Here is an 18,928-nt window from a genome sequence, read left to right on the forward strand (position 1 = left end):
ATGCTTTTTGCTAGTTCAGGGGAAGAGTGGTTTAGTAGAATTAGCAAAGTTATTAGTTTATTCAAAACATATTTATTTGGCTTTGACTATGTTAAAAAAGATCTGTGTGCTAAGGATAATACAAAAGACATTTAAGATAGATATCTTAGCCCATTAAGAGATTACTTTCCATTTTATAACACTTGGCATGCTTAATGAAAAAGGTCCTTATGCATATTGACACAGTATTACAAAGTAATTCAGGATTTCAGAAGACAAGTGTATTGTACAATAAGGATGCGAGTGCATCTTAGAAGATGTTGATATAGAGATGAACATTGACAGGTAAGTAGAGTTTGTCAAGGGTGAAAGAAGTGGGTTCAAAGACATTCAAAGGAGGAGACTTGGAGTTAGCAAGCAGTTTCAGTACATATAACTTTATGGAAACAGAGAGATTAATTTGACCAGAACAAGTTCTAAATGAAGGGACATAATTCTGAAAGCAGAAAGGGAAACTAAAACAGTACAGAGCCTTAAAGTCAATTTTACATTTTAAGAAACAGAAGTTGTATCTTGATAAATATCCCATTGTTGTATGATTCTGACAATCATGTACAGGAAGGTAATGAAGAATACAAACCAAAAGATATGAGATCATCTAGAATGTGTTGCCATCTAGGATGATATGAATTAAAAAGTCTTCTTAGAAAATTGAATGAAATAAGAATATATTGGTTAAAATGCATGAATGTAATCATCACATTCAAAATTAAATTTGGGTAGCTATGTTATCCAAATGATGAATACAATTGATAGAATATGGCAAAGTGAAAATTTTTTTGTCAGGGGAAGTACTGAAGGTTTCCAATTATAGCAGAAATAAAGAGCCTCTTGATGAAAGTTAAAGAGGAGAGTAAAAAAGCTGGCTTAAAACTCAACATTCAGAAAACTAAGATCATGGCATCTGGTCCCATCACTTCATGGCAAATAGATGGGGAAACAATGGAGACAGTGACAGACTTTATTTTGGGGGGCTCCAAAATCACTACAAATGGAGACTGTAGCCATGAAATTAAAAGATGCTGGCTCCTTGGAAGAAAAGTTATGACCAACCTAGACAGCATATTAAAAAGTAGAGACATTACTTTACCAACAAAGGCCCATCTAGTCAAAGGTATGGTTTTACCAGTAGTCATGTATAGATGTGAGAGTTGGACTATAAAGAAAGCTGAGCACCAAAGAATTGATGCTTTTGAACTGTGGTGTTGGAGAAGACTCTTGAGAGTCCCTTGGACTGCAAGGAGATCCAACCAGTCCATCCTAAAGGAAATCAACCCTGAATATTCATTGGAAGGACTGATGCTGAAGCTGAAACTCCAATATTTTGGCCACCTGATGTGAAGAATCGACTCACTTGAAAAGACCCTGATGCTGGGAAAGACTGAAGGTAGAAGGAGAAGGGGGCAACAAAGGATGAGATGGTTGGATGGCATCACTGACACAATGGACATGAGTTTGAGTAAGCTCTGGGAGTTGGTGATGGACAGGGAGGCTTGGCATGCTGCAGTCCATGGGACCGCAAAGAGTTGGACATGACTGAGCGACTGAACTGAACTGAGGTATGTCCAAGCTGGATGACTTAGGAAGATGTGTGACAAAGCATCAAAAGTAGAACTGAATCATGCTTGACATTCTTACCCAGTCCAGGTTCAACGCACAATACTGGATGCTTGGGGCTAGTGCAGTGGGACGACCCAGAGGGATGGTATGGGGAGGGAGGAGGGAGGAGGGAGGAAGGTTCAGGATGGGGAGCACATGTATACCTGTGATGGATTCATTTTGATATTTGGCAAAACTAATACAATTATGTAAAGTTTAAAAATAAAATAAAATTTAAAAAAATAAATTAAAAATTAAAAAAAATCATCAACAGAGATATATATATATAGAATTTTCTCTACAAAAATTTTCCAGCTTTCATACTTCTCTGTAGATGACATCCAATTTTTCAAGAAATAAACCTGTGACCCATTATTGACACTTCCTTCTCACTTTCTGCATCCAGAGTCTCAAGTTTGTTTAGACTTAGTCTGTAGAGTCTGTCTAAAAATAAAAATCTTCCCTGCTACCACCAAGCCATCTGTTTCCTGAAGTACTGCAACAGCCTCCTAACCAGTTTCCTTGTTTCATTCACTACTTGTCAATCCATTCTGCAATATGAGGCCAGCTGTTTTTTAAACACAAACAACATGAGCACAAAAGAATTGATGCTTTTGAATTGCAGTGCTGCAGAAGATTCTTGAAAGTCCCTTGGACAGCAAGGAGATCAAACCCGTCAGTCCTAAAGGAAATCAACTTCAAATATTCACTGGAAGGACTGATGCTGAAGCTCCAATACTTTGGCCACCTGATGCAAAGAGCCAACTCATTGGAAAAGACTCTGATGCTGGGAAAGATTGAAGGCAAGAGGAGAAGGGGGTGACAGAGGATGAGATAGGTGGATGGCATCACCAACTCAATAGACATGAGTTTGAGCAAGCTCTGGGAGATAGTGATGAACAGGAATGCCTGGCACCCTGCAGTTCACGAAGTCATAAAGAATCAGACATGAGTTAGCAAATGAACAAAAAGAACCTGTCAATTATTGACTCCCTCCTGACATTCATTACTCCTTGACCTGTTTATAAATCCCTCAAAGGCTAACCTCTAAGGTGCTTTGGATAAATATAAATCTTAAACATTTCTCTTGATTATTTTGTTTGCTTACTATTGCAGTCTAACCATAAGACACTTTGCCCATCATGTTCCTTATTCAGCGATATTTCTCAGATATTTCTCAGCTCCTCAATGCTTTTTTGGTTTAAAGCCTTACCAAGCTACTTCCTCTGCTGAAAATAGTCCTTTCTTATCTTATCCACTAGTAAGCTCTTATTTGCTCTCTACTTCACTTGCCAAAAAAGGCTGTCATTTTTTAAATGTACTGCATCTTTATCTCCTTTCCAAAAATGTTTTTTGTCTCTTATCATCAAATTCTTCAGCAGCAAGTCAGCAGTTGTTATGAAATGAAAGTGTTATGAAGTTAGTGACATATCAAAAAGGAATCGAACAGACTTGATATTCTGCTACTATATAATACAAAGTTATATAAAGAAAAAGTCATAATATTCCAAAAAAAATTTTATGAAATAAATTAAATTTTTGAGAAGTTTGGGTCCTTTAATTAATATAAAAATAAAACATCTGATTAAAAACAAAATGTTTTTAATGAGGTGCTAAACATTTACTTGCAACTTACAACAATGCTTCTCTCTGAAGACTCTGTAACACCATTTAAACTAGACTACCCATTGTTTTCATTATGAAAAAATAATGGGAGAAAACTATTTACATAGATGGTATCTAATAACTAATTAAAACTCTATGATATTTAGGTTTTTCACATTACCCTTAGCATGACTTTGAGAATTGCATGTGTTACTGTAGAGTATGGAAATAATTATATAATTTTTTCAAAAAATACTCTTATTGCTATTTTTATTATTGACAACTGATAGAATGTCTACAAAGATGTTTTTTGATTGGATAACATCTCCTTATTTTCTTTAACTTACAAGCTTACAGGATGTTATTGGGGAATAAGAGCGTGGATTTATAAGAAAAAATGAAACACTTTGAAGAACAGAGCAATAATTAATGATTAATCATTTCTTATATGGTCCACTTTATGTCATCATGTTTAATAGTTTTCTGTAAGTTCTTGCACACTTTTAATTTCCTCCTAGAGACAAACGGTTCTCTCTCTTCCCCCAAATGCCACACCCCTCTTATCTCACCTTCAGGATCAGTTTCTCCCAACTGCATTTCTGATCTTAACTGTTTCTCACTATCTGACTTCTATATTTTCACATGTGCCTTTCTCCTTTTCAAGAGCAGAGTGATGACAATGATTAATGAGAGTTTGGCAGGGGATTTCATACTGGTGGGCTTCTCCGACCACCCACAGCTTGAGAAGATCCTCTTTGCGGTTGTGTTAATCTCCTATCTCCTGACACTGGTTGGCAACACAGCAATCATCTTGATCTCTTATCTGGATCCCATGCTCCACACACCCATGTATTATTTTCTTACCCATCTCTCCTTTGTTGACCTCTGCTTTACCACCAGCATCGCTCCCCAACTTCTATGGAACCTCCGTGGTCCATACAAGACAATCAGTCCTACAGGCTGTGCCATTCAACTCTACGTATCCCTTGCACTGGGATCCACTGAATGTGTTCTCCTAGCTGTCATGGCATTTGATCGCTATGTTGCTGTTTGTCGACCACTCCATTATGCCACAGGTATGCACTCACGACTTTGCCAGTCTCTGGTAGGAATGGCATGGTTGAGTGGAGTGGGCAACACCCTAATTCAGGGCACCATCACCCTTCGGCTGCCCCGCTGTGGGAACCGCAGGATTTACCACTTCATCTGTGAAGTGCCTGCCATGGTCAAGTTGGCCTGTGTAAACATTCATGCCAATGAGGTCCAGCTCTTCATGGCTTCCTTGGTGCTTCTCCTCCTTCCTCTGACACTTATCTTGATCTCATATGGATGCATTGCTCAAGCAGTAATGAGGATCAGGTCAGCTCAAGCCTGGCGAAAAGCCCTTGGCACTTGTGGGTCCCACCTCTTGGTAGTAACTCTCTTCTACGGAACCATCACAGCTGTCTATATCCAGCCCAACAGCTCTTATGCCCACAGTCAAGGAAAGTTCATAACCCTTTTGTATACCATTGTAACTCCCACCCTTAACCCTCTCATTTACACTCTGAGAAACAAAGATGTAAAGGGGGCTTTAAGGAGGCTGGTACAGAAAGATAGGGCACAGCAGAGTGAGAAACTCTGATGAGGTAAAAGTATAGACATGGCCTGACTAAGGTTGAGGTTCTGAAGGAAAGATGTACCAGAAGGCCTTATCTGGAGACAGCTTCACATATATGCTGCAAAACCAAACCTGCAAGACTTTCTAGAGAATCCATAAGCCTGAAATTACTTTCTTTCATTTCCTTCCTTAAAGTACTAGAGGATAAATGGTCTAAACAGACATCTTTGTTATCTGTCAGTCAATAAATTACAAGCATGGCTTACTATTTCCAAAATCTCTGTGGCTAATTTTCTTCCCTCTCTGCCCTTTCTCTTAGGTAAGTCTTGGCTTTGCCTTGTTAAATGAAATCAATCTATTGGTTGGTCCCTTTGTATAAATAAACTGTGTGATACTCACGAGCTAGGTGTTTTTAAACCCAGTAGTTTTGCTACTACTACTACTACTCTTTAGCAGCTTATTTCTGGTGGTCTGCTGCAGTACTGCCCATCTGGATCCCACCCTTGGACCAGTAGAAGCCTGCAGCTTGAAAATCCACCTTATCTGCACTTAACTCCTTGACTCTGCAACGCACCATCCCTTGGCCATTGTGTTTAAGTCTGCTGTTAAATTTTTTGTTTGTTTGTTTCTCACTCTTACAGTCTAATTTGAGTAGTTGTCAGGTTAGCTTTTCCTTGATATTTTGATTGTCCATAGAAATTGTGTCCACACTGGTGCCAGGAATGTGGATTTTGAGTTTTAATTTTGCATTTAGATGATTAAATGATTTCTATCAAATGACAGATAATAGGATCCAGTCCTTGCCATGTGAAAAGTGACAGGGCATTTAAACCTAATTCATTTAATTTCATGAGTGAGTGAGTGTGTGTGTTTGAGGGTACCAATATTTCTAGCAGTTGTATTTCCTGATATGGGAGAGATATAAGGTTGAGAGGTTTTTAGTCCTTTGTCTTTCTGACATTTGAAGGATTCCTCTCTGTGTGTTTTGTGTTTGCCCCAGTATGAGTGGTCCTGTATCTTAACAGTTAGAACGTTTTTTCCTCCTCCTAACACTCTGATTTTTTAAATACATATTCATTGGCAGTTCAGTAATTGTCCATGTCTGCAAAAATGGAGTTTGTATATCTTGATATGCCACCCTCTCTTACATGTATTTTTGGCTTTGTGTGTAATGTGCTCAGTCGTGTCTGATTCTTTGCAGCCCCATGGATTATAGCCCACCAGCCTCCTCTGCCCATGGAATTCTCCAGGCAAGAATACTGAAGTAGGTGCCATTTCCTACTACAGGGTTCTTCCTGACCTAGGAAATGAACCTGGATCTCCTGAGTCTCTTGCATTTTGGCTTTAGTAAAGTTTCATATTTAAAAGCCTTAAACTAAAGGAAACTGAATCCCTAACTTCTCACATTTGGAGGTTTGCCAAAACTTTTAAATGATTAGATTATTTGAAATCAGTGTTCTTTCAAGACTCTTTAAATAGGCTGAGTAAAGCAGAGAGAAAAAAGTTATGCCATTGCAAATTGGACAAAATGATTCAGAAAAATGAGGGTTTCATACAGCAGTATCAATCAAAATTCTCCTTGGAAGAAAAGTTATGACCAACCTAGACAGTATATTAAAAAGTAGAGACATTACTTTGACAACAAAGGTTTGTCCAAGTCAAAGCTAAGGTTTTTCCAGTAGTCATGTATGGATGTGAGAGTTGGACTATAAAGAAAGTTGAGTTCAGAATCGATGCTTTTGAACTATGGCATTGGAGAAGACTCTTGAGAGTCCCTTGAACTGCAAAGAGATACAACCAGTGCATTCTAAAAGAGATCAGTGCTGAGTGTTCATTGGAAGGGCTGTTTTTGAAGGTGAAACTCCAATACTTTGGCCACCTGATGTGAAGAACTGACTCATTTGAAAAGACCCTGATGCTGAGAAAGATTACAGGAGGAGAAGGGGACAACAGACGATGAGATGGTTGGATGGCATCACCAACTCAATGGACATGAGTTTGAGTGAACTCTGGGAGTTGATGATGGACAGGGAGGCTTTGCATGCTGCAGACCATGGGGTCACAAAGAGTTGGGCATGACTGAGCAACAGATCTGAATTTGCTAGAAGCAAATAACGTTGTTTAATCAAATCAGTGTGAGGTATTTTCAGAAAAGAGCAACACTAGTATGTATTAAAATCTATTGTTTGACATGTAAACATGATATGTGATCAGCAAATACTTTTCATGGAAATTCAAAAAAAAAAATATTCTCAAAACCATAAACAAGTTAGTCTTTTAATGGAAAACTAAGGGAAACCAATGCCATTATTAAAGGACATGGAGTCTGAGAAAAGAGAATGTCTCTTCAAATTCAAAAGGGAGTCATAATACTACTAAGATTTCTCACCAATGAGGCCTCTTGAGAGATCTAATAATATTTAATTATATGTCTTTATTTCTTTTTTCTTTACTATGTAGCAGTGCTCTGTTTCTACTTTAAATCATTTTCTACTACATTTACTTATCTAATATTTATGAATTGATAAAATTTTCAATTTTTATAAATAATTTTTAAGTAAACAAATCAGTATTTCTTTTCTTCATGAAGAGGGAGATAATTAATTAAAATATAATTTTTTTAAATGCCATGGTGTTATGGCTGATTTACAAAGATAAGCTACCTGCTATATCAACCTAAAGCAAAAGAAATTTAGACTTCTAAGGTCATGTATTATTTTGCTTTAAATTATGGATTGACTTTTTATATGTTTTTTTTGCTCAAATTGTAACTCCAAGTTCAAAAATATTTTCTGAATCTAATTAATGGTTTTTATTATTGGCTACATGATAAAATAAAACTGAATCAAGTTGCATTATTTTTGAACAATTTTAAAGTCTTTAAATGTGATATGTAATTATGTATGGAAAACATAAATGTATTACCATTACTTAAGTTTATTCTTTTGAAATGTTAGATTGCTTAATAATTTTGTCATTAAAAACTGCTCTATGTATTTCTCCTTGTAAGAATGTTAGCATAAATTTCTAGTTATATAATCTTGACATAAAGAAGAAAATGCTAAACATGACTGTCAATTTGATTAATCACAAAAAGAAAATAAAAACACATGCAGCCATTTGCCAGATATGAAACTTGAACATTATGCACTCTCCAAGGCCCCCTCATCCTATTCCATTCATTAATTTTCTTACCCACATATAATCACTACCCAGATGTCTAAAAACAGTTTATTTTACGTGTTTACAAACTTTGCATAGATTGAATAGTGCCATATATAATCTTTTCATTTCACTTGTTTGTGAGATTCATCCAGAACATTGCATGTTGCAGTATTTTGCTTTCATTGTTGTATAGTATTCTATATTATGAATATAGCACAATTTATTGATTATTTAGCTACTAAATATTTGATCATTTCTATTTGGTTTTATTATCAGTACTGCTTGTATGAATTTTTTTTTTTTACTCACAATTATTTTATTTTTTTACATTTTTAAAAAATTTTATTTTATTTAACTTTACAATATTGTATTGGTTTTGCCATATATCAAAATGAATCCGCCACAGGTATACCTGTGTTCCCCATCCTCAATCCTCCTCCCTCCTCCCTCCCCATACCATCCCTCTGGGTCATCCCAGTGCACCAGGCCCAAGCATCCAGTATCGTGCATCGAACCTGGACTGGTGACTCGTTTCATATATGATATTATACATGTTTCAATGCCATTCTCCCAAATCATCCCACCCTCTCCCTCTCCCACAGAGTCCATAAGACTGATCTATACATCAGTGTCCTGTATACAGGGTTATTGTTACCATCTTTCTAAATTCCATACATATGTGTTAGTATACTGTATTGGTGTTTTTCTTTCTGGCTTACTTCACTCTGTATAATAGGCTCCAGTTTCACCCACCTCATTAGAACTGATTCAAACGTATTCTTTTTAACGGCTGAGTAATATTCCATTGTGTATATGTACCACTGCTTTCTTATCCATTCATCTGCTGATGGACATCTAGGTTGCTTCCATGTCCTGGCTATTATAAACAGTGCTGCGATGAACATTGGGGTACACGTGTCTCTTTCCCTTCTGGTTTCCTCAGTGTGTATGCCCAGCAGTGGGATTGCTGGATCATAAGGCAGTTCTATTTCCAGTTTTTGAAGGAATCTCCACACTGTTCTCCATAGTGGCTGTACTAGTTTGCATTCCCACCAACAGTGTAAGAGAGTTCCCTTTTCTCCACACCCTGTCCAGCATTTATTACTTGTAGACTTTTGGATCGCAGCCATTCTGACTGGCATGAAATGGTACCTCATAGTGGTTTTGATTTGCATTTCTCTGATAATGAGTGATGTTGAGCATCTTTTCATGTGTTTGTTAGCCATCTGTATGTCTTCGTTGGAGAAATGTCTATTTAGTTCTTTGGCCCATTTTTTGATTGGGTCATTTATTTTTCTGGAGTTGAGCTGTAGGAGTTGCTTGTATATTTTTGAGATTAGTTGTTTGTCAGTTGTTTCATTTGCTATTATTTTCTCCCATTCTGAAGGCTGTCTTTTCACCTTGCTTATAGTTTCCTTTGTTGTGCAGAAGCTTTTAAGTTTAATTAGGTTCCATTTGTTTATTTTTGCCTTTATTTCCAATATTCTGGGAGGTGGATGATAGAGGATCCTGCTGTGATGTATGTCAGAGAGTGTTTTGCCTGTGTTCTCGTCTAGGAGTTTTATAGTTTCTGGTCTTACGTTTAGATCTTTAATCCATTTTGAGTTTATTTTTGTGTATGGTGTTAGAAAGTGCTCTAGTTTCATCTTTTAATTTAAATATTTTGATGAGTGTATCTAGTAATGAATTTCTAAGTAGTATGGAATGCATATGCTAAGCTTCAGTAGGTGCACTGCCTAACAGTTTTCAGGTGGAGGAACCATTGTAGACTCCCACCAGCCATGTATGAGAATTCCTTCTGCTCACATTTTTAATAACACTTGGAAGTATTAGTCTGTCTTAGTTTAGGTATTCTGGGAATCTTATAGTAGTATTAAATTGTGAGTTTAACTTGCATTTCCATGATGGCTAAAGTAGTTGAACATCTTTTTTGTATGTTGACTGGTCATTTAAGAATCAAATTTTATGAAGCACCTATTCAAGATTTTAGGACATTTTTATATTAGATTATCTGCTTTTTCTTCTTCTGGATTTGTAGATATTTTTATTTTCTGGTCTAACTTTTGCTGTAGTAAGTTTTATAAACATATTATCCTGCACTATGGTTTGACATTTCACTTTCTTAATACTATCTTGTGTTTAAAAAAGTTGCTAATGAAATCTGATTTGTCAATGACTTCCTTAAATTAGTGCTATTTATGCATTATTTAAAAAAAAAACTTTTCTTTCCAACCCCCAAATCATAAACATATTCATCAGTGTTATTTTCCAGATGGTTTGATGTTTGCTATTCACATTTATAGTCTCTAAAATCTATGTTTATATTCTCTAAAATAATTTTTGTGAGGCAAATGTCAATGTTTATTTTTTATGAATATCCAATTGACAAAGAACTATTTAAAAATCACTGTTTTCTCTCTTCTCTTCAGGATCAAGTTTGTTATAAATCTAGTGTCTAAAATCATGTGGGTCTCTTTCTGGATTCTCCATTGTGTTTAATTATTTTCCTTGTCTATTCTTGTGCCCATAAGACATTTATTATTAATAATAAATCTTCATAATAATAAATCAAGATTCCCAAGTCTTCCCCCTTTGTTCAAAGGGGAAAATTATAGATCTCTCTCTCTCTCATGAACATAATGGAAAATTCTAAGCAAATTATTAGCATTTGAATCTAAAATATATTAAAAGGAGAATAAATTATGACCAAGAGCATTTTACTCCAAGAATTTAAAGTTGCATTAATGTTGAAAGGTCAATCAATGGAATATACTGTATTAATAAAAAAGGGGGAAAAAAACATAGGATCATTTCAATAGGTGCAGAAAAGTCCTTTGATAAAATTCAACATCCATTCATGATAACATAAAAACATAATAACATTTGGCATACTAGCATTAGAGGGGAACATTATTAATATGATAAAGTGTAGCTATAAATGTCTTACAAGAGAAAATCACTACTTATGCCTAACAATAGCTAGCAAAATTTTGAAGAACCAATGAATGTTGGTTTAAATGGAATTAAATTTTAAATTAGTTTAAATGGAATTAAACTATGTCCAAAGTCATAGTTAACATATGTGACCAAGAGGCAGAGCCCAAAACTACTGGACCATACATGCAAAGATATTTGAAATATTTAACATCTTGTACCTCTCACATGCATATATCAAATATAAATACATATTGGGAAAACAAGGAAATTTATATTTTTATAGTATTAAAATATGTGAGGCTTTGAACAGAGGAGGAAGAATAAATTATATAGGTAAAACTTAAAAGATGCTAGCTCTAGAAAGGCCACAGACTGGGAGAAAATCTTTGCAAAAAAAATCACATAAAGAACTGCTATGTAAAATACACAAGGAAATATTAAAACTCAACAATAATTAAACATTTCAATTTAAAAAATGGGCCAAAGAGTTTGACATCTCATCAGAGAAGAAACACGGATGGCAAGTAAGCATATGAAAAGATACTCCATATCAGGTCATCAGGGAAATGCAAATTAAAACAATGGGATACCACTGTACACCTAAAAGCACTGCCAAGATTCAGAACACTGACAACACTGAATGCTGGTGAGTGCTGGTGAGCATGTATAGCACCAGAAATTCTCATTCATTGTTGATGGGATTGAAAAATGGTACACCCACTTTGGAAGATAGTTTGGTGGTTTCTTACAAAACTAGAGGGCTTACCCTGTGACCTAGCAATTATACTCCTGATATTTACGCAAAGGGGTTGAAAACCTATATTCATACAAAACCCTGCACATGGATGTTTACAGTAGTTCCACTTATAAACGTCAAAACTTGGAAGCAACCAAGATACCCTTCAGTAAGTGAATAAATAAATGAACTGTGATACTTCCAGGCAATGGAATCTTATTCAATGCTAAAAAGTAATGAACTATCAAGCATTAAAAAGCCATAGAAGAAACTTAAATGCATATCACTAAGTGAAAGAGGCCAGTCTTAAAAGGTTACAGTTTATAATGATTCCAACTGTATGATATGTTGAAAAGGCAAAACTATGGAGATCAAAAAAGATTAGTGTTTGCCAGGTGTTAGGGTGGAAGGAAGGATGAATAGGCAGAGCACAGAGGATTTTTAGGACAGTGAAAATATCCTGTATGATACTTCAATGGTGGACATATGTCATTAAAAATGTATTCAAACTCATAGAATGTACAACACCAAGAATGAACCCTAATGTAAAGCATGGACTTTGAGAGATAATCATGTATCAGTATAGGTTCATTAGTTAAAACGGATTAGCATTCTGGTGTGGGATGTTGATTGTGAGGCTTTGTTTGTGTTGTGGGGTAGTGAGGGGGTGGCGAGAGGTGGTGGGAGGGAGGTGGGGCAGATATATGGAATATCTCTGAACCTTTTTTTTACACTTGTTCTAAAGTTAAGTGAAAGTGAAAGTTGCTCAGTTGTGTCAGACTCTTTGCGACCCCAAGGACTTATACAGTCCATGGAATTCTCCAGGCCAGAATGCTCGAGTGGGTAGCATTTCCCTTCTCCAGGGGATCTTCCCAACCCAGAAATTGAACCCAGGTCTCCCACATTGCAGGCTGATTCTTTAGCAGCTGAACCATAAGGGAAGCCTTTGTAGCTAAAACTACTCTTAAAAAAATACTCTGAGAAAAAAAGATGATGGGCATTTTATAACATCTTCAAGCAACTCACTTCCATACTCTTTAGGAGAAATAAACTATATATCCACTGCTGAAACATATCTGGAAAGGACAAAGATTGCATTACAATCTTTGAGAGTGGATGCTCTTTTGTACTTTGTGCTAAATCCACTCAGTCTGTCTTTTTCTCCTATGTTCCCAATGTGAACATCATAATTGCATAAGAAGGTAAGAAAAGATGTGATTAATATATAGTGGCATATATCCATGTAGGAACTTCTTTCAGATATTTGGGCTATTTTCAGAGTACATGCAAGAGGCTCTCGACTGTTTCAAGCCCAGACACTGTTGCTGAGAAGTAGGCTTTTCATCCAGGCTTCCTTGGTAGCTCAGCTGGTAAAAATTCCTGGGTTGGGAAGATCCCCTGGAGAAGGGATAGGCTACCCACTCTAGTATTCTTGGGCTTTCCTGGTGGCTCAGATGATAAAGAATTCACCCACAATGTGGGAAACGTGGATTCAGTCCGTGGGTTGGGAAGATCCCCTGGAGGAGGGCGTGGTAACCCAACACAGCATTTTGCCTGGAGAATCCCCATGAACAGAGGAGCCTGGCGGGTACATAGGGTCACAGAGTTGCACAGGACTGAATGACTAAGCACAGTACAGCACAGGCTTTTACATCCATAGTCATTACATAAAAACATAGAATTTGTAAAACATGGGTTTAGGGAAATACAACCTGTGTAAGGACGCTGTATGATTTCCTGCATTCCAACTTGAAGAAAAAATGGTTTTTCCATTCTCTTTCTGAGAATAGCTATTACAATGCTGATAAAGAGGATTGAGCACCAAGAATAAAATATATACTGTTTGGGCAACAAGATGTTTTTAGATAAAACACCATTACTGAAAGACGTACATGTTCCCCATATGTTCAGTTCAGTTCAATTTCTCAATCGTGTCCGACTCTTTGCAACCCCATGGACTGCAGCACGTCAGGCTTTTCTGTCCATCACCAACTCCCAGAGCTTACTCAAACTCAAGTCCATTGAGTCAGTGATGCCATCCAACCATCTCATCCTCTGTTGTCCTCTTCTCCTCCTGCCTTCAATCATCAGGGTCTTTTCTAATGAGTCAGTTGCATCAGGTGGCCAAAGTACTGGAGTTTCAGTTTCAGCATCAGTCCTTCCAATGAATAATCAGGACTGATTTCCTTCAGGATGGACTGGTTGGATCTTCTTGCAGTCCAAGGGACTCACAAGAGTCTTCTCCAACACCACAGTTCAAAAGCATCAATTCTTCAGCACTCAGCTTTCTTTATAGTCCAGCTCTCACATCCATACATGACTACTGGAAAAACCAAAGCTTTGACTAGATGGACCTTTGTTGGCAAAGTAATGTCTCTGCTTTTGAATATGTTGTCTAGGTTGGTCATAACTTTCCTTCCAAGGAGTCTTTTAATTTCATGGCTGCAGTCACCATCTGTAGTGATTTTGGAGCCCCCCAAAATAAAGTCTGTCACTGTTTCCATTGTTTTCCCATCTATTTGCCAGGATATAATGTAATGATCTTCATTTTCTGAATGTTGAGCTTTAAGCCAGGTTTTTCACTCTCCTTTTCACTTTCATCAAGAGGCTCTTTAGTTCCTCTCCACTTTTTGCCATAAGTGTGGTGTCATCTGCATATCTGAGGATATTGATATCTCCTGGCGTTCTTGATTCCAGCTTGTACTTCATCCAGTCCAGCATTTCTCATGATGTACACTCTGCTTATAAGTTAAATAAGCAGGGAGACAATATACAGCCTTGACATACTCTTTTCCCAATTTGAAACCAGTCTGTTGTTTCATGTCCAGTTTTAACTGTTGCTTTTTGACTTGCATATAGATTTCTCAAGAGGCAGGTCAGGTGGTCTGGTATTCCCATCTCTTGAAGAATTTTCTACAGTTTTTTGTGATCCACACAGTCAAAGGCTTTGGCATAGTCAATAAAACAGAAGTATATGTTTTTTTGGAACTCTCTTGCTTTTTCAATGGTCCAACAGATGTTGGCAATTTGATCTCTGGTTCCTCTGCCTTTTCTAAATCCAGCTTGAACATCTGGAAGCTCACAATTCACGTACTGTTGAAGCCTGGCTTGGAGAATTTTGAGCATTACTTTGCTAGTGTGTGAGATGAGTGCCATGATTAAAAACTTCTGTAGAATGGCATGCAGAGTTGTAAAAATATTCTGTAAGAGGTTGCTAGCAGGAAAGGATAAGTGAACAAACAGTCAGAGGCACAGAGCTTTCTACAGGTATGCCCCTTTTCTTCAGAACAGTGTAGAGAACCACAGCATGTACTTGGCTCCTGGATGAGCTTCCATTCTTGTTTGATTTAAATTATATTACATATACAACAGGTACACTGACAGCATTTTGAAGAAAGTATATGAAAAGAAGAAATGAACTGCCCTATTGATGGTCTATAGGTGCATTCCACCAATTTTGTAGAATAATTTAGTCATTTCAAGTAGTCATCTTTCTGCTTTTTAAAGAAGTCTCAAGATCACTTCCTTAATTGCCAATTTTAGTATTCTATGTATAAGAAATCATATTTGGATATTAGTTTTTAAACTTCATTAGAAAAGACAGCATAAAAATGAAATATTGAATTAAAACCTATAAATGCTAATTATCAACTTTTCAAGCTGCTTCGTTATTTCATGAGGAGAATAATCAATATTTGACTTTCTATGAAATACTAGGGTGATAATAGTAACAATAAGCCACTGTGATTTGGGAGTGAAAGGAATAATGAAACTTGGTAAAGACATTCTGGGAGTGTGGTGTTTGAATTACAAGGGGTGTTGGCTTAAAGCTCAACATTCAGAAAACTAAGGTTATGACATCCAGTCCCATCACTTCATGGGAAATAGATGGGGAAACAGTGGAAACAGTGTCAGACTTTATTTTTGGGGGCTCCAAAATCACTGCAGATGGTGACTGCAGCCATGAAATTAAAAGACGCTTACTCCTTGGAAGGAAAGTTATGACCAACCTAGATAGCATATTAAAAAGCAGAGACATTACTTTGCCAACAAAGGTCCATCTAGTCGAGGCTATGGTTTTTCCTGTGGTCATGTATGGATGTGAGAGTTGGACTGTGAAGAAGGCTGAGTGCCGAAGAATTGATGCTTTTGAACTGTGGTGTTGGAAAAGACTCTTGAGACTCCCTTGGACTGCAAGGAGATCCAACCAGTCCATTCTGAAGGAGATCAGCCCTGGGATTTCTTTGCAGGGAATGATGCTAAAGCTGAAACTCCAGTAGTTTGGCCACCTCATGCGAAGAGTTGACTCATTGGGAAAGACTCTGATGCTGGGAGGGATTGGGAGCAGGAGGAGAAAGGGATGACAGAGGATGAGATGGCTGGATGGCATCACTGACTCTATGGACATGAGTCTGAGTGAACTCTGGGAGTTGGTGATGGACAGGGAGGCCCGGCGTGCTGCAATTCATGGGGTCGCGAAGAGTCGGACACAACTGAGCGACTGAACTGAACTGAACTGAACATTCTCCTAAGCCATGTTCCACCCTTGCTCCAGTTCTCTCCCTAGCAGCTTCTTTACTGCTTCCTTTACATCCTTATTCCTCAAGGTGTAGATAAGGGGGTTGAGCATTGGAGTTACGAGTCCATAGAAAAGTGCAAGAAGCTTGCCCTTCAACTTGGCAGAATTGTTCTTGGGTGCCATATATGCATAACCACTAATGGCTGAGCCATAGAACATAACGACCACAAGCAGATGAGACCCACATGTGTTGAAGGCCTTCTTTCGACCCTCAGAAGATTGGATTCTTACCACTGACCTAACAATGTTGATGTAAGAGAACAGGATTAATCCCACTGGGATAACTTTTATGACCACCACAGCAGCATACATCTCCACTTCATTGATCCATGTATCAACACATGATAATTGAAGCATGGCAGGTACTTCACAGAAGAAATTCTCCACCTGATATTGACCACACCGAGGTAACAGGAAAGTCAACACTGTTTGCACCAGAGAGTTGCTGAAACCTGTTACCCAAGCCACCGCTGCCAGTTGTTGGCATAGCCGAGAATGCATGATAACTGAGTAATGCAGAGGCTGGCAGATAGCTACATAACGATCAAAGGCCATTACTGACAGAAGGACACATTCAGTGGATCCTAAGCCAAGGAAGATGAATAGTTGAGCTATGCAGCCTCCGTAGCTGATATTTCTCCGGTGGCTCTGTATGTTGACCAGCATCTGGGGGACAGTGGAGGTAGTATAGCAAAGGTCCAAAAAAGAGAGATTAGCCAGAAAGAAATACATTGGGGTGTGAAGTCTAGGATCAAGGCGCGACAAGATAATGATGGCTGAATTCCCAAGTAGAGTCATTATGTAGAAAATGGAGATGGCCACAAAAACAACCATTTCTAGTTTGGGCCATTCAGAGAAGCCCACCAGAACAAAGCCCTTAGAGTGATGAAGAGTGTTATTGAATCTTCTCATTGCTCTGACTCTACTTGCTGGAAACACCACAGGCAGATTTTGGAGCTTGATTAGCCTTTGCTTAGAACTTAATGCTGGTTCATGAACCTACATGTAATAGAGGAACTGGGTAGGGGATGCTGAAACAAATAAAATCATTAATGTATTTCTTTCTATTACCTAGGCTAGAAGAATGAGAGTTAACGATAATATATCTATATTTTAACAACCATATTTTAAGCCATGACTTTCATTTGGTAAGCACATAGCTAACTAAGTAGAGGTATTACAAAAGTAAATATTGTAAAGATGTATTACACAATATTCATTGCAAAAAGAAAGTGTTGATCCGTTAAGATGGAGAGACACCGAGACTTCATTGGCACTTCATTAAATCTCTAATTCACTCAATATATTTTTTAACTCATTTTTTTTTCAATTCAGTTCACTTTCTTGCTGATCTTAATGCATTTATATTATAGCAGATGAAATTTACCATCTTTGATAGGCACTGTCAGTTAAAGAATATAAATCCTCCTTTTTAATTACTGTATGTCTCCTTTCTGCTTATTGTAATTAAGTTAACACAGATAAAATTCTAAGGACCAAAGACAATCCCTTATAGAATTAATTTATTATCACATTTAGCCAAGAAATGGTTAGTAGAAGTTAACATAAGTAGGACTAAAATTTTCACTTATTTTACTTATGTTGAACACATTTCTACCAAGTAGTATATATTTATATCAAAAAAGTTTTGATATCTATATATCTATATATATATATATTTATATTTTAAAAGTTTGTGTTTTCCGTGGATGTTTTTACTATTCCCTCCATTTAGCCACACTTCTAAGGATTAAAAATTCTCATAATGGGCTGTAGCAAAGTGGAAAAATCTGTGAAAAATATACAAACTCCCTGGTGTGAGTCCTGGATTACATAGGTAGTAAATGGCCTATAATTACATAGGTAGTAAATGGTAGTGTAAGCATCAGACTCCTTGTCTCTGCCTCTGATAAAACCCTGTTTTTTAAATACTATTGTATGTAGCCACAGGATTCATGAATAAACCTGTAATGTGTGAATAAACATTCACTTAATAACATTTTATTTGTCACATTGGCTATTAGCTAGTAAAGATATGAAATCTGTTATCTTTAATTACCTGTATGCCTGGATTCAAGGATACTCTTGTCTGAACTTAGAGATGGTGAAGTACATTAAGCAAAGCAGGATTGTGTCCTGGAAAGAACAGTGAGCTGGTTTATCAGCTAGTGCAATGAAATAATAAAATTAAATAAGAAGTAAAAAGACTAGGAAGAATAAAATATTTTGACATAATTTATACATAATTACTATCCTGAGATCTAATTATTAAAAATCCTATTAAAACTAAGTTCATATAGCAAATATATATAATCTATTCATATAGATTATTAATACTAAATAAAGGTGCAATTTCAAAAGATTAGCATATAAATGCAAATAAAATTTCATACTGAAACATTTTAAACATCACCAATAATTTAAAAGAATAAAGGAATGTTATTGTAAATGATATTAATAATATCATTTGTCAACTTCTCCTTAAGAAAACATGAGATATAAAATCAATGCACATACATATTTACATGCTAGGATAGGCATTGCTGGTATATTTACATGATTTAAATAATTAGAAAAAATAACTTTAATGTTTCAGAATAGCAAAATGTTGAATATAATTTATCTATTGATCAGATTGTTATAGTCAATAAAATTAATTACATACACA

At 36.7% G+C, this 18,928-nt stretch overlaps 2 protein-coding genes across 2 annotated transcripts; one reads left to right on the forward strand and one right to left on the reverse strand.

Moving 5' to 3' along the window:
* Positions 1–3,916: 3,916 nt before the first annotated feature.
* OR2G7B (olfactory receptor family 2 subfamily G member 7B) lies at positions 3,917–4,867 on the forward strand. The gene has a single exon (XM_002697420.1). It carries the CDS (start codon positions 3,917–3,919, stop codon positions 4,865–4,867), a length of 951 nt encoding a protein of 316 aa, XP_002697466.1.
* Positions 4,868–6,605: 1,738 nt separating this feature from the next.
* OR2Y3B (olfactory receptor family 2 subfamily Y member 3B) lies at positions 6,606–17,296 on the reverse strand (the record flags this gene model as incomplete). Its single annotated transcript, XM_002697421.3, has 2 exons — positions 16,232–17,296; positions 6,606–6,624 (listed from the first exon to the last, which is right to left on the reverse strand). Coding segments are annotated over exons 1-2 (960 nt in total), but the record flags the coding sequence as incomplete, so codon positions are not given.
* Between the last annotated feature and the right edge of the window lie 1,632 nt (positions 17,297–18,928).

Source organism: Bos taurus, chromosome 23, assembly GCF_002263795.3.
Source record: "Bos taurus isolate L1 Dominette 01449 registration number 42190680 breed Hereford chromosome 23, ARS-UCD2.0, whole genome shotgun sequence".
NCBI lineage: Eukaryota > Metazoa > Chordata > Mammalia > Artiodactyla > Bovidae > Bos > Bos taurus.